This window comes from Desmodus rotundus, chromosome 5 (assembly GCF_022682495.2).
Source record: "Desmodus rotundus isolate HL8 chromosome 5, HLdesRot8A.1, whole genome shotgun sequence".
In the NCBI taxonomy this organism is placed as follows: domain Eukaryota; kingdom Metazoa; phylum Chordata; class Mammalia; order Chiroptera; family Phyllostomidae; genus Desmodus; species Desmodus rotundus.
Genome location: NC_071391.1, coordinates 138508304 through 138524988, shown reverse-complemented (window position 1 = coordinate 138524988; position 16685 = coordinate 138508304). Strand labels below are relative to the sequence as shown.

At 34.7% G+C, this 16685-nt stretch overlaps 1 protein-coding gene across 4 annotated transcripts in view; it reads left to right on the top strand.

Moving 5' to 3' along the window:
- The window catches only part of VPS54 (VPS54 subunit of GARP complex), a 101014-nt gene that overhangs the window by 67368 nt on the left and 16961 nt on the right, over positions 1-16685 (top strand). For 3 of the 4 annotated variants that reach the window (XM_053924786.1, XM_053924785.1, XM_053924787.1), the window contains 8 exons: positions 1397-1526; positions 2153-2334; positions 2902-3014; positions 8559-8622; positions 13908-14013; positions 14909-14996; positions 15552-15673; positions 15787-15867. In XM_053924786.1, coding sequence (XP_053780761.1) covers positions 1397-1526; positions 2153-2334; positions 2902-3014; positions 8559-8622; positions 13908-14013; positions 14909-14996; positions 15552-15673; positions 15787-15867 — 886 coding nt within the window. Of the gene's footprint in view, positions 1-1396; positions 1527-2152; positions 2335-2901; positions 3015-8558; positions 8623-13907; positions 14014-14267; positions 14369-14908; positions 14997-15551; positions 15674-15786; positions 15868-16685 lie in introns of those variants that run through there. The other variant, XR_008426910.2, reaches the window with a different exon arrangement.

Genomic DNA, 16685 nt, shown 5'->3' with positions numbered 1-16685 from the left:
ATAACCCTCCATGTAATCTCCATTTCTGTAATTCTGCTCCCGTTCTAGTTGTTTGCTTAGTTTATTTTTGGTTTTTCTTTTAGGTTTGGTTGTTAATAGCTGTGAGTTTGTTGTCATTTTACTGTTCATATTTTTGATCTTTCTCTTAGATAAGTCCCTTTAACATTTCATATAATAAGGGCTTGGTGATGATGAACTCCTTTAACTTGACCTTATCTGGGAAGCACTTTATCTGCCCTTCCATTCTAAATGAAAACTTTGTTGGATATAGTAATCTTGTATTGAAATAACACTGGATCATCTACATAGAAGTAAATGCTGGAATAGAGGAAGTTTAGCAGATTAGAAATAACGTTAGACTAATTCTGAATTCTAGTCTCACCCTCTCATCTTGTGACTTTGGGTTGGTCACTTAAATTTCCCAAGATTCAGTGTCCTCGTGTATAAAGTAGCTATTTATGTGCCTGCCTCAGAATGTGAAAACCAAACAAATGACTGTTTCTAAAAGTACTTAAGAATATTAATCCCTCTATTTTTTTAAAGTAAAAGTAAATAAATTTAGTGATGTTATAATTTTGAATGATAGCACGAAATAACTTTTTAATACTTTACTTAACCCAGTTAGAGTAATGGTTTGCCTCAAATTAATATATATCAGAGCCTCTTTATAATATCTTTGAAAATTATGTTAATTCAATTGAAAGAGAGAAAATGATGCTAAGGTATTTAACTTGGTTCATAGTAAATTGAATTGTTGGCATGGAATCAGTGATCTTTATATATGCCCAGGGAGAAATGTATAATAACTTAAAGTCTTACATTTCCTTCTTAAAGCTGGAAAAAAATCATTATATCTTATAAATACTCCTGCTCTATTTTCAGTTCCTTGAGGGAAGTAACCTATTATATATCCCCTTCAGTGTCAGGCATTAAACACAGTAAGTGCTCAGAAGTTAGTTCAGTTAAACTGAATGTTAACAACCTTTTATAATTGTAAGTAAATAGAAGGCCTGTTTGTCATGAAATAACATTCCTTCCTTTTTCCTCCTTCCATTGTGTCATCCTAGACACCTGTGCACAACCTACTATAGCTACCACCTTGTACCTAAGTAGAATGTTTTTGCTGTCGTTCTTGCAAAATTTCCAGAGTCTAAATCTAACTATTAAAAATACTGTAGCAGAAAGAGAAAATTATTCTTATATAAGACTAGGGTAAAATATATTTTCATTATCTTGACACATTTAAGTGATGCTTCACCACAAATAAAAGTATTTGATACATCACTGAATTTTTCCTCAAATGTTTTATTGCATTTTGTTTTTTATTGATATGTGACCTATGTAGAACAATGTGTTCATAACTTTCCCTAACTTAATCTATTTTAATTATTTTCAGGGTGAATGAAGACATGAAATTAACTGACTTAGAACTAGGAAAGCTGGCAAATAATACGCAGGAGTTATTGTATAGCGCCTCAGATATATGCCATGATCGAGCTGTCAAATTTCTCATGTCAAGAGCAAAGGTTAGTTGTTTTGATAAAGCTTTAGATATTTTATGTATAGTGTAATTATTTTGAGAATCTGGAGTCATATCTCTGCTTATGTCCCTATGTTTCCCATAATGCATATTATATTTTTAACACATAATAAGGTTAACAGTACTGGTATGGTCTATTATGGAGATGTTAAAATAAACCAAATAAGAGAGAAATAGGAAAACTTACTCAAGTATTATTTTTAAAAAAGTGATTTAATAAAAGACTTAAATTGAAATATACCTAAATAATTAATTTGAAATTAATAATGCTGTTATATATGTGTGTATAAGTAGTCAATTTATTAATAAAATTCCTTGAATTCCAGTGTTGTAAAGTTTTTATATAATGACGTGAATTTATTTTAGCTAATGTACTTTAAATGGGTCAGAATAAAATTTAGACATCTTACTCTTTTTATGTTCAATTTTTGGGATTAAAGTATTGGAAAAATTTCATTAAATTGATTTTAAAATAATTTTTATGAATATGATTACATTATATATCATTAAAAGTAAGTAATTAATATTAACATTTATTAGACTGAGTGGTTTATAGCATATCCATATTTGGTATTATACTGTCATGATTTTTGTGTTATCTTTAAAATTTAGGATGGTTTTCTTGAGAAGCTAAATTCCACGGAATTCATAACACTTTCTAGATTAATGGAAACATTCATTTTAGACACTGAACAGATATGTGGAAGAAAAAGCATGTCATTACTTGGAGCACTTCAGAGTCAAGCTAGTAAATTTGTAAACAGGTTTCATGAAGAGAGAAAAACCAAGCTCAGGTATCATAACCATGTCCATTCTGTTCTTAATTTTTTTCCTTTTCTTTACAAAACACAATTATATTTTAAAGAAGCAGCTTAATTGATTGGCCAACCAAAACTTCTGACAAATTCTTTTCTTTTTAATTAAAGGCAGATTTGAAATTAAAATCTCACTTCTTGGTTTTTCAATGTGAAATTGGCATGTTAATGTTAATTAAAACATTCATCGGAAAGATTGCCTTTACTTTCCCACTCAGAGTGATGTTAATTATGTTTCGTCACTCTTGGTTAGGTTAGATATTTAAAAAGAGAAATACTTTCTGAAAGTATTTATACTATTTATGAATGATTTGTATTTATTGAGGTGTTCAGCATTTTTAAGTCTTATGTAATAACAATAGCTAACAGCCATTACTGTGTAAAAACTCAGTGCCTTGTATTGAGGAGCTCTACTTAAACTTTATGTATTTGTAGTTTTTATTGTTATTAAAAGATATAAAAGTCTCATGTACTTTCTCAGCTGTTTTTAACCAATGAAAATGGCATAAAATATTATTCAAGTTTATTCTTTTTTCTTTTAAATAGCCTCCTCTTAGACAATGAGCGCTGGAAGCAAGCCGATGTTCCAGCAGAATTTCAGGATCTTGTTGATTCTCTATCAGATGGAAAGATTGCTTTACCTGAAAAAAAATCAGGGGGTATGTGTATATTTTTACACACTCTCTTCCAATTTTATATTGTCTGTTCATTTTATAGAAATGCTTAATATTTCTTTAATTGACAGTGCCTCTTTAAAAGCCTAGAACTAATACTCCCAGCTTTGTTAGTAAGTAGTTGACTGTAAAAGTATCTGTGGTGATTTATAATAATTTCACATATTTATTGATGGTTAATCATATGCCAGACACTGGACCAGCTGCTTTTTAAAACTCCAGTTATTCTTTCAACAATTTGTTATGAAGATCGTATTGTTATATCAACAATGAGAAAGTGGGGAAGTGAGGAAGTATGAAGCTTTTAAGAGTTAAAGAATTTTGTATCAATGTGACAAGCTGGGATTTGAAACCAGCTTTCTATAATTCATAGCTATATTCTTAAGCACCATGCCATATTGTTTAGAGACATGTAACCATTCATTCAGCACTAGTAAGCTTCTTTTTGTCAGATATTAAAACAGGGGTAGCAGTTATAATTCTTTAAAATGGTTAAGTCCAATGAAAAAATATGTATTAGCAATCACATTAGACATAATATATTAGCAGTTAATGTAGTATGATATGATAGAGAAAACCACAGTGTAAAGAACCATAAAAAAAGAAAACTATGGAGTTCCATGACTTAAGAAGGAAGGGCCAGAGAGGTAGGAAGAAACCAGAAGAACATAGAAGTCAAAAAATCAGAATTTCAAGGAGAGAATTGGTATCAAATATCGGTTGAAAGATGAAAATGGCTTAAGTGGAGTTGTCATGTGATAATAATGTAAATTTATATACAACTTAACCTATGTTACCAGATTTGAAGCTATAAAGTCCTTGAATATTTTTAATGGAGGAGGCATTAGCATTTTTACATTTTATGCATTTAATAAATTTAATATTTTTAAATAGAAATATTTTTAAATCATATGCTTCACATTTGCACAAAATATAATGGCACAGCAATAGAAAAACAGTAAAATACAGTGACCACTAGTTTGACATGTAGCTCATTTGTTACTTTAGTAATTAGGTAGAGTGACAGAGTCAGATTGTAGGTCAGTACTAAATAACTCAGAAGGTGAGGAAAGGTAGATGTGTATAGCCTACTTTTTCAAGAAGTTTGTGAAAGGAAAGTGAGTGATGAAATGTATCTAGTGAGCTAGATACATAAGAGAAACTAGAGATGTAACTTTAATCCACTCAGGGAATTGAAAGAAGAGTTCTAAGGTAGGAGAAGCTGAGTTATATTTTTATGCTTAACAGAAAGAGGAGAAGGTTAATTTAGCATAAGAATGATGTAGTGATTGTGTTACCCTGAAATGGAATCCATAGTTCTGGAGAAAGGCTGTCTCTTTTGCCATTGTGATAAGGGGTTAAAGACAGGTGTAAAATAGGTTATTTCATATAGAGCAGAGAGAGGAATGGAAGGAATTAAGTAAATTTCTGTTTTCTAGTGCCTTTTGTTAGTAGATAACAGTGTTGGGTGGTGATCACAACTTTTAAGTGATTTTATGATATTAGCAAAGCAAAAGCATTCAAGTAGCAAAAACTGGAAGAAAAATAAAACACTGATCATTCTTAATCACAAGTTTATTTTTTTTTTCTTAAATGTAATTTTATTGATTGTATTATTACAGTTGTCCCATTTTTTCCTGCCCTTATCCCCCTCCACCTTGTACCCTCCCCTGCCACCATCATTCCCCCACCTTAGTTCATGTCTGTGGGTCATACATATAAGTTCTTTGGCTTCTCCATTTCCCATACTATTCTTAACCTCCCCCTGCCTATTTTGTACTTACAGTTTATGCTTCTTATTCCCTGTGCCTTTTCCTTCATTCTCCCCACTTCCCCTCCCTGCTGACAACCCACCATATAATCTCTATTTCTGTGAATCTGTTCCTGTTCTAGTTGTTTGCTTAGTTGGTTTTGTTTTTTTGTGTGTGTGTTTTTAGGTTCGCTTCTTGATAGTGGTGAGTTTGTTGTCATTTTACTGTTTGTATTTTTTGTCTTAGATAAGTCCCTTTAACATTTCATATAATAAAGGCTTCATGATGATGAACTCCTTTAACTTGACACTATCTGAGAAGCACTTTATCTGCCCTTCCATCCTAAATGAAAACTTTGCTGGATATAGTAATCTTGGGTGTAGGTCCTTGTCTTTCATGACTTGGAATACTTCTTGCCAGCCCCTTCTTGCCTGCAAGGTTTCTTTTGAGAAATCAGCTGACAGTCTTATGGGCACTCATTTGTAGGTAACTGTCTCCTTTCCTCTTGCTGCTTTTAAGATTCTCTCCTTATCTTTAATCTTGGGTAATGTAATTATGATGTGCCTTGGTGTGTGCTTCCTTGAGTCCAACTTCTTTGGGACTCTCTGAGCTTCGTGGAATTCCTGGAAGTTTATTTCTTTGGCAGATTGGGGAAGTTCTCCTTCATTATTTGTTAAAATAAGTATTCTATTCCTTGCTCTTCCTTTTCTCCTTCTGGCACCGCTATGATTCAGATGTTGGAACATTTAAAGTTGTCCCAGAAGTTCCTAAGCCTCTCCTAATGTTTTTGAATTATTGCTTTTTCATTCTGTTCTGGTTGAATGTTTCTTTCTTCCTTCTGCTCCAAACCATTGATTTGATTCCCGATTTCCTTCCCTTCATTGTTGGTTCCCTGTTCCTTTATTTCACTTTGCATAGTCATCACTTCTTCCTCCATTTTTGTGACTATACTCAACCATTTCTGTGAGTATCCTGATTGCCAATGTTTTGAACTCTGCATCTGATAGGTTGGCTATCTCTTCATTGCTTAGTTGTATTTTCTCTGGAGCTTTGATCTGTTCCTTCATTTGGGCCATATTTATTGTGTCTTGACTTGCCTGTTACATAGTAAGGGGCGGAGCCTTAGGTATTTGCCAGGGTGGGGCAACCCAGGTTGTGGCACTGTATGTTGGAGGGGTTTGAAAGGCAACAATGCTGCTTGCTCAGCTCTCGGCCGACTTTTAGTCACTTCGTCTGCTATCCACAAGCAAATTGGGCCCTTCTGGTGCTGATTCCCAGGTGGGTGGTTTTGTATGTCTAGGACCCTGTGGGTCTCTCCAACGAACTCTCCTCTGAGACTGGGAGTTTCTCCTACTGCCACAACACCCAAAGGTATTTTTAGTCAGAAGCTTTGAGGCTTTATTTCCCTGTGCTGGAACCCTAAGTTGTGTTGTCTCTTTTGCTCCCTAGTTGTTCCTCCTGGTTTATCTGCACTAAAATGTGGAAATGTCGGGTCTGCTAGCTGCTGCCTCATCTACCCGGTTCCTCTAGCCACCACCTTGCCACGAGTCCTCTCCGCACAGGCTGCCCATCTCTGTCCCTCCTACCAGTCTAAATGAATGTTTCTTCTCTAACTCTTTGGTTGTCAGACTTCCATACAGATTGATTTTCTGGCAGTTCTGGATATTTTTTTGTTTTTAAGTTTGTTGTTGTCCTTCTTTTGGTTGTGCGAGGAGGCAAAGGGTATCTACCTATGCCTCCATCTTGGCCAGAAGTCCAAAATCACAAATTATCACTCATTTGCTACTCTTTTTAAGCTATGTTTGATTGACTTTCCACTGTGTGAGGTGTACTAGATGACTAAGACATGTTTTCTGTCCCTGAATAGCTCTGTCTTGCAATTCACTGTCATGGAAACATAATGATTTTTTAATTAAAATGATACAGTGTGACTGAATTAACTATATATTTTTCTTGAAAAGTAAACTATTTGTTTTCATTTCCTGTTTGAAGGATACTAACAAAAGTTTCTCTATATACCCTACTTCTTTTCCAGTCTTTTTTTTCTTTTCTCTGAGAGAGAAGAAAGACTATGCTATTAGAAGTCCATTGACATTTTGCTAGTTCTTACCAAGTTGAAATTCTTTGTTATTATTTATCCACCATTCATTTATTGAGTTAATAGCTACTTCGTTAAGCATTGGGGAGATGAAAGTTAAAGGACAGCAGTTAATATTGATGCTACACAGGTTGTTCTAAGCACTTTACATTGTTAATCTTATTTACAGGTCCACTGGATAGTCACTGTTAGTATTCCCAATTAACAAAATGAGAATGGAGGCACAAAGAAGTTAAGTAACTTGCCTAAGGTTACATAGCTAGGAAGTGGTAGAGCTGAGATCCAGATTCAGGCAGATTGACCTTAAGACTGACTTTAGGGCCCTTTCTCTTAACTGCTCTATTATTCCACTTCTCTGCAATGTAGAGAACTAGTTAAGAAACATTTCATGTCCTCAAAAAATTTAATCTGACATACAGAGTGAATTGTGATTAGAAATTATGTCACTTTGACTTTTTTTACTTTAAAGAAATGAGAAAGTAGACATTTAATTTGTGAACATAAGAATGTCCAAACCTTTATAGAGAATTTTTATAAAAGCTTATTTGAGCCAAACTGATGGCATACAGGAAGCAAGATCTCAATTGCTTCAGTAAATGACAGTTTTGCAGTTCTTTTTTTACATTTGGAATTAAGGAGGGAACATAAAGAAAATTATATGAAGGTGGGAGATAGCAAGGTATGGAATAGTTAAGATTATGTGCTCCTTTGAGGGTGGTTATACTTAAGGGATCTGAAAAAACAGGCATTTCAAAGGTGTGTTTACCTACATGCACAAGAACAATGGATACATTTTGCTTAAGGTAAAGATAACCTTTTACTAGGAAAGTTAGAGGCCTGAGGTGTCACTGCCCAGTTTGGATTTTATGATCAGATAACACTATGAGGTTACTTTCTGTCACTGAACTTATGTATAGCTGCTTTTTTATTTACAAATGTATTTGAGCTCAAACAGGGCTTGAAGTTTAGGAAAGCATGATGACTTGTCCATGGTAATCTAACTAATTTGGCTGATTCAGGACACAAATTTCAGTCTACCTTTCTTTTTACCTCAACATGATGAATTTTGTTTTATAGTGATAAAAAGTACCATCTTATGAAAATAAAGTAACTTCTAGATTAAAATTTTGAAAATTAAATATATTCTCTCTGTTGAATATAGGAATTAAATTGTATTTTCAGAATTACAATAAAGAAAAGACAACCACTTGAAATGTTTGTTCTACCTTTTAAAACTAATAACATTTTTTTGCTATACAACTTACTGATCATTTACCATCTGCCAGACCTAGAGGATACACAGTTTGTAATCATTATCTCTATCATTAACAACAAACCTGAAAAACAGATACTGTTACCCATGTTTAATTGATGTATATATTGAGACTCAAATAAGTCAATTAATTTGCCCAACCAAGGTTATGCTATCCAGCAATTGGCAGTTCTAGAACTCAAATCCAAATCCTTCTGATTTCAAACTCAATATACTTTTTGCCAGATATACTTTTTGCCAGATGAGTATCTACTAAGAAGTAGATACTCATTTTTAGAAATGACATAGTTTCAGGTTGTAAACAGGAACTATCTTACTCAGTTTTTTTTCCCTAGTTTAAATTTTTCTTCCATATTTTGTTTCATCTTATACCTGTGTTTTTCTTGTTTATTTGCTTTATTCCTTAGCTACAGAAGAAAGGAAACCAGCTGAAGTTCTCATTGTCGAGGGCCAACAGTATGCTGTTGTTGGGTGAGTGACACATTTTTCTTTATTAATTGAGTCAGTTATGTAAAACATAGGTCTTCTAGCTTCCCCTTGATGTGAATTGGAAATTTCGGATTAACAATTTAAAATCCTTCAAAGAATTTAAAGGAAATTTTGTGGATTCTTTTTTACTTCCTATATTTTGTAGTCTGTATCCATTAGTGATTGCACTGGCTTAACAAAAAAAAAGGGTGTTTTTGTTGATTTTTCTTGTGTAACAAGAAATCTAGTGGTACTTGATACAAGGGTGATATAGTGTCTCCCTAATGTTATTAGAATCTCAAACTCTTTTTTTCTGCAGCTTTTTTAGTGTGTAGTATATAGTATAACAGTTGAATCTGTGGACACGAGAGTCAGACTGCTTACGTTTGAATCCCAGAGTCTGTGTTACACTTTGTGACCTTGGGCAAGTTAGTGTGTCTCAATTCCCTTATCTGTAAAACAAAATATGGAAACTAGTACTATACTAAAAATTACTGCAAAGTAGGTAATTCATGCAAAGCTTTTAGCAGTTTTAGCAGCTAATAAGTTGATAGTTGTTGGTAATTATTTCCATTATCATCATTTTCATTAGATCTTTTACTCTTTTACCAATAACAACAGTATTTCAAATTTAAGTTAACTAAGAAAAATATAAATTCCAGTGTTGTTTGTCTAATATTTCATACCTTTTTATTAAATGAGTAACTAAAATAATATCTGCCTATTCTTTAACAGCACATCACAGTTTAAGTATTTTCCTATATATATATGATCTCATTTGATCTCTACAACTGTTTTGTAAAATAGACAATTCAAGAATAACTGTTTCCTTAACACTTAAGAGAATTGAAGTTTAAAAAGTTAAATGGTTAATATAAAATGACCCAAATAAAGCCAGAATGAGAACTAGTTCCCAATATCTAGACCAAATTTTTTTTTTCACTCTTCTGTTTTGTTTCTTGTCACTGTATAAGTTTTTCCTGAAATACCCACCCCCTTCCAGAAAAATGGATGATTTTCTCCTTGTAACTCTACATTCTTTTATTATGGTACTTCCCGAAGTATATTAGAATTGTTTATTTATGTACATATGTACATATGTCCCTGGTTAGACTCTGAGTTCCTCAAAGGTGGGGAATCATGTCTTACCATTTTTATTGTTCTTGGCACATAATGAGTAGTCAAACCTTTGATGCTTTTTCTCAATCTGATTTATCCAGAACTGTGAAGTACCCTATTATAAGCTAATAACTTTCTCCTCTGGAATTCTTTTCTGTTTTTGGTAGGGCAGAGCCCAGTGGTCTTATCCCTTCCATCTAATTATGATCTCTCTCTTCAACTATCCATTACTTGGTTACTCTTCCCATGCTTGATGGAAATGGTCCCCTCTAGCTATCTGGCTACCTCTTGCTCTTAGGCAAAAAACTAAACTCCCTGGCTGAAGGGGGAATATTAATTCTGCTGAGAGAAAACCACAAAACATAAGCAGTGGACTCCTGTCTAGCAAAACAGACTCTAGAAATATGAGTGGAGAGTAATATATGGCCTGATAATTAATCTGTTATAAAGGCTAGACACTATTGTTACCAGACCAAAAGGGCCTGTGTTTACCTGTGCATATCAAAGCCCAATCAAACACAAGCAGGGGCTTGCTGCAAAGAAAGTAGAGGTTTATTAGTTTAGGACAGTGATTTTCAACCTTTTTCATCTAATGGCACACATAAACTAATTTATTCTGTGGCACAACAAAAATATATTTTTTGCAGATCTGACAAAAAATAGGTGTAATTTTGATTCATTGATAGTGAATGGCTGTTGTGTTGGCTATTGTAATATTTTTCATTTGACAATCTAAGGAAAAAGAGGTCAGTGCCCCTGACTAAATAGTTGGGTGTTGCATGTTTTAAAAATTCTTGCAGCACACCAGCGTGTAATAGCATACCTGTTGAAAATCACTGGTTTAGGAAATGGCACCAAGCCCAGAGTCACAGGAAAGCTACTACTAAAAGACCTGGCTCCCCATGACTTTAGAGGATGGATTATAATGGGGGGAAATCATTAATCATGGGGGCTAAAGGAGTTGGGGTCCTGGGCTCTACTGATTGGTTGGGGCCAGTATAGGGAGTATTTGATCATTGTATCAGGTCCTGATGTCAGCCATGGTGTTGTTCTGTCTGGTTTCCTCTAGGGTTGTTCTGTCTGGTTTCCAGTACAGTTGTTCTGCTTTCCTGGGCCTGTGGCTAAAATACAACCGAAGTCAAGATGTTATCTTTAGCTTGACTAAAACTCTTCCTGTGGTCAATAGACCTGAGGCTTTGTTCTTAACCCTGTAGAGGTTAAGGTCAAAAAAGTACAGCATAGGTTATGTGCATTGGAGAGATAACATTCATTACTAGTAAGTGCTGAAAGCAGAAAAAAATTTAAAAACACTGCAGGTTTGCATTTGTTATATGTATATAATAAAATACATGATTTTTTAAATTTCAGTTACAATCTAGAAATTATTAAAGAAATATAAATTATAAACATTTTTCTTTTCAAATAACAGAAACATGAATATTGCTAAAAAATACAACCAAAAAATCTTTAACATTAATTAATCAGAATCTTCAGTAGTTGGCGTTGCAAAACATTTGTAAGTCATCACAAACACTATTGCTATGCTCAAGGCATAAATACTTTTCACAACACTTGCAAAATATTTTGATAAGCAACTCAAGTAGCATTTGCTGACGTTCTTCAGCATCTCTTGCATTATTGAATTGATATTTTTTTTCAGCCATTTTCAATAGTAAATGAAGAAAAACATAACACTAACTTTGAAGTTTGCAGGAAAAAACACCAACTACACCAACACTGACTTAACAGTTCAAGGTATCTCTCACATACAGTTTTCTATAGAATATCACACACCCTTACAAAACATGTGTAATAACCAAACTGATGGCTTAAATGTTAATGGCTTAACATTAGTCACATACAAACATGCAGTTAGTCATGACCTTGAACCTATGAACCCAATATATGTAATAATATTTAAGAAAAGAATTGGTTTGTATCTCTCAGATCAGCCAGGACCTCCTCTGTCTTAATCCTGATACTGACCCCAGGCACTGATACTGATACTAAGATGTCTGAAGGGTTTAATGATTAAGGAAGTGAGTATACAACGGAAAGGTCAGGTTAAAGAAAATGGATTGTCTGCAGGTTACACTCTTTCTTGATGTACTTCCTGATGTCCTCAGACTTTTCTAAAATACTTTATGTGGATTGTGTACTTCTGAGCATCTTGTTGAATATAGGTGTCCTATAATGAATGGCTATTTTCCCCTTAGTTTCAGTCTTATTTAACCTCTCAGTAGTTCTCTTTTCAATTTCTGATATGTCCTGCTAATAAGCTGTTGACTTCCACATTTTTGGAGAGCTTTTTGTGACTGTCAATGTAAGAGATGTCCAAGCCTATAGAGAATTTTTGTAACAGTTTATTTGAGCCAAACTGATGACATATACCAGGGAGTAAGATCTGAAATGCTCCAGAGAATAACAATTTTGCAGCTTTTTTTATGCTTTTGAAATTAAGGAAGGAAGGGAAGGAAGATTACAAAGAGGTGGGAGAAGGCAAGGCAGGGATTGGGATTATAGGGTAATTAACAAGATTATGTGCTTTCTTGAGGATGGTTAAGTTTATTTCAAAGGTGTGTTAACCTAGGTGCACAGAAACAGTGGAACTTGCTTAAAGCAAAGATAAACCTTTTACTAAAAAGTTATATGCTGGGGGCATGACTACCCACTGTAACCTGTCCAGTTAGGAATTTCTGATCAGATCACCCTGTGAGATTACTTTCCATAGAAACTTTTTTTTTCATTCATGTGATTTACCAATAAACATCTTAGGAGATACATTGTTCTTAGATGCCATAGTTTTTCTCTTTGATCTCACTAAAAAAATCTGGACTGCATTCCTTTCATTAATTCAGTAGTTGTGATTAAGGACCTACTACGTAATCAGAAACAATGTGTAGCCTTTTTGTCCATGTTTCTGAATCTGTTACTGAACAAAAGTGGTGTTTGGCTGCTTGCTGCCATCCATAGGCAAATTCTGGAGGTAGAGGATGGTGAGAAAAGGGAGAAGGTCTTTTATCAAAAGTTGCAAGAACCATTAATATAAAAAATGTGTTGATAATTTTAAAAGTTGCAGCTTCCTGACTTAAAGCCCATCCCCTCCAGAAAACCCAGCCATCCTTTGCCAGACCAGTCCAAGGCTGCACCCAGAGTTCCTTCTCCCATTTAGAAATACTGTCCCTCAGCGTTGCAGGTGGCTGCAGCATGACTATCCAGGTGGCTTAGCTTGTTCATGGTTGCAGTCTGACTTTAGGCTCATTTCTGGGGACTGCATGTGTGGCCTGCACCACCATCGGCCATGTGGCTTCCAGAGTCAGCTGGACCCACAAAAGCACCAGCCAGTATGTGCACGATATGAATCAAAGAGAGAGAGAGACCCTTTCCCCTTTATCCTCAGTTTACATATTCCAGCCCAACTTTCCATGTGCTCCTGGAAGGATCTTGGAGCACATGGATCTTCCACCCCAACCAATCTCATCTTTTTCCCAAGATAGACTGATAGGTCTTTCTCTGGCACAGCACCTTCCCCTGCAGCCATCTTGACCTCTGAGGTACACACAGCTGTGTCCTCTGATCCCACCCCCACCCAGGAATGGAAAGGGAGTAGGAGGGCTCTTCCCTTTGCCAATCACCCTCTCTAACCTTGCACATGCTTGGTGCAAGGCCTCTCCTCACTCCCCGCACCCCCCTCCCTCACTGTGTCTTGCTCCGGAGGTCGGGGAATCTGTCATCATGCACTCTGCTAGTTTGGTTTACTGGGGCAACATGGTGCTGCCCTTGTGGTCCCTCCCCGCTGCTCCCACAGGCACTCCTGGTACTAGCCAGGCTAGCAGTATCAAATTGGCCAAAGAATGGGATACCTACTTTATAGAAGAGACTTACTTATAGTAAGACTACCACACACAGAGTGATATGCCCACAGCACAAAATTGAAGGAAGTACTCATTCTCAGTGTCGTGAAAGTGGTGACCCTGCAATTATATGGCCCTGAAATTGAGTACCTCCTTAATTTTGCACCCTCAGCCTAGTGAGTTCCTACGCTGCTGCACTGGTAGGTAAAACACATAATTTAGCAGTTACCAAGATCACTGTTGATTTTTATATGACAAATCAGTTTGATTTTTCTTGTTTTGACTGCTTCCTGGATCATCCTTCTTTTCTTATAGAACTGTATTGTTATTGATAAGAATTATCCTTGAATATTGCCAGTGTGTGGATAATATCCCATCTGTTACTACTGACATGCTTACTCGTCTGTCAGATTTATTGAAGGTGGGTATGATTTTACTCTGTTATGAAAACATAGTTGGAAAAAGTAATTCTTTAGGGTGTGACTTATCTTCCAACTCTTAAGACATTTCAAGGTTATCTTTAAAACATTAATTTTTGTGACATTAAATTATGGTTAAATCACATGTACCTGGAAGAAGGGTGTCTGCTTCCTTCTCACTCCACATTTAGTGATTCCTCATTACGCCCATAGAGTTGTTAATGACATTGGAGACAGGAGATGATTTGTTCGTTAGGTGCTGAACATGACTGAGGCCACTTAGGTCAAAAAACCTGGACTGGTTTCAAATGTGCATGGAAGGAATTCACTGAACTTTACAAAATTCATCTCACTAAGGTTAGATATTTTTCTTAAATCATTCTTTCAGAACCATTAATATAAAATTAAAATGTGGTAATTTTATTCAGCCATTTCATATTAAGATATTTTTAACTGCTAACATAAAGAAAAGTTTTCATTTTTTTCAAACGTCTAATCTATCCATTATGTTCCCAAACTGAGTTGTCATATTTTGATACAGAAAGATTTTGTTACCCTTTTGAAAATAGGATTTATCCAGTAAGAATGAAGAAAATGACTGAACTAGTTCTGTGATTGAACGTTAAAGGTTAATTTCTGAACAATTGATTGTTAGAATTTCTCAACTTTTTTCCTAGCAGACAGTACATTAAGGAACACCTGTCCCCTCCTTTTTTTCTTTCTTTCTTTTTTTTTGGTCATTGCATAAATAGATCCTAATTGCTCCTACTAGAACATTTACTTGGTCATTGAATGAGAGGAGAGATGATGCATTTTTTAGATCTGTTAACACATTGCCAGCATATGAAGAATAGTTTTTAATAAATTGTTGGCTTTTCTTTCCCCTTCCTTTGTTAGTACTTCAATTCAAGAAGTTGTCAGTTAGTTCTTGGAGCTGGTGCACTGCAAGTTGTTGGACTAAAAACAATAACTACAAAAAATTTGGGTATGGATTCTTTAATTTATGTGCTGAGGTGTTATAATTATGTTACTATATTCATATTTCTTGTATACCTGATGTTTGTTGCTCTAACCAAAGGCTGTAAAAGTGGCAAATGCTACTTCACTCTTATGTATCACCATAATTAAAAAAATTAAAATCTGGGGAAATGCTATGAAGAATTACCACTTCAATAAGTATGTTATTTGGAAGTTGCACTGCTGTGGAAAATGTTAAACTGTTACGTGTGAAGTACTTTGGGGTGAAGGGTATCTGAATGTCAGAAGAGAACCAGTTGTACCGTCAGCTTCCTCAGGCCAGTAATACTCATACCTGAGTCTGCCTGGAAAATCAGTAAATTCATTATAGTATTGAGTACCAAATGATTTTCTTAGACAAACTGAGGTATGTTGTTTTCTGCCACCATATTCTTCATTTATGAAATAAACTGGGGTTTGTATATAATTTATTAATGTTTTTTACTTAATTTGATATGTACTTAAAGTCAGTTAATATCCTTTTTTTGTTTCTCCATGATATATCTACCACTTGGATCTTCAGCTCTTTCTTCACGCTGTTTGCAGTTAATTGTGCACTACATTCCTGTGATCCGGGCTCATTTTGAAGCCCGACTGCAGCCTAAGCAATATAGCATGCTTAGGCATTTTGATCATATCACTAAGGTACTTTTTCATATATTTTATATTGGAGTTTCATAAATTTAATTCCTAAATTGTTAAGTGTTTTTTAGATGTATCCCAGGGACTTTAAAATATAATGCTATTTCTCATTATAGGACTACCATGACCACATAGCTGAAATATCAGCTAAGCTTGTAGCGATAATGGATAGTTTATTTGACAAGCTGTTATCGAAGGTAATTATTTATATAAATTTTTTGACTTTGCTTAAAGGCATTATGACTTTTTCATAGTTGTCTAACAAATCAAATTTTTCAGGGTTTGGGAGAAAACTCAGTAAAATTTTCAGATTGCCCAAATAGTTGATACTCATCTCCTAAGGGATCCAGGGGGGAGGGAGGGATTTTAATATGAAAGAAACGCTATAGAGAAATAATTTATGTTAGCTGCACTGACAAATATATACCTTCTTCAAAAATAGGTTTTACTCTGAAAACTGTCCGGAGACAGAATTGAGAGAACAAAGATCAAAATAGAGGAAAAAAGTAAATAAATTGTTTGTGAAAAAATATGTTATTAAAAATGCATAGTCTGAGGTGTTCTATTGTTTCTCTCGTAGATAATCAGTTTCAATGTTTGTTTCATGTTTGCGTCTCATTCCCTGTAGGTTATTAAAAGAAGCAATGTTCTCCAAAGAATTCTCAATTACACTGGTAGGGTATCTTCAGAAAAATGTCACTTAATCAAACCCAGTCACTTTTGCCCTATCAGTCACCCTTTCCTTTCCTTTTTTCACCACATATCTTAGGGAGAAAGCAGAAATTTTAGAACTTGAAAATTTGAAGGTTTACTTACTTTATATCTTTATCTAAGAGCATGTTTAGAGTAAGCTTGTAAATCGAGGCACTTTGATATGCTTTTCCTCCTACTTGTATTCATCAGATTCTGAGATAGCAGGAGCAACAGCTACATAAAAATCATAAAAGGGCAAAATAAAGTGCTACCCATTCACATACATAGACATACGCCTAAACCTTTGTTGGTGACAGTAAGA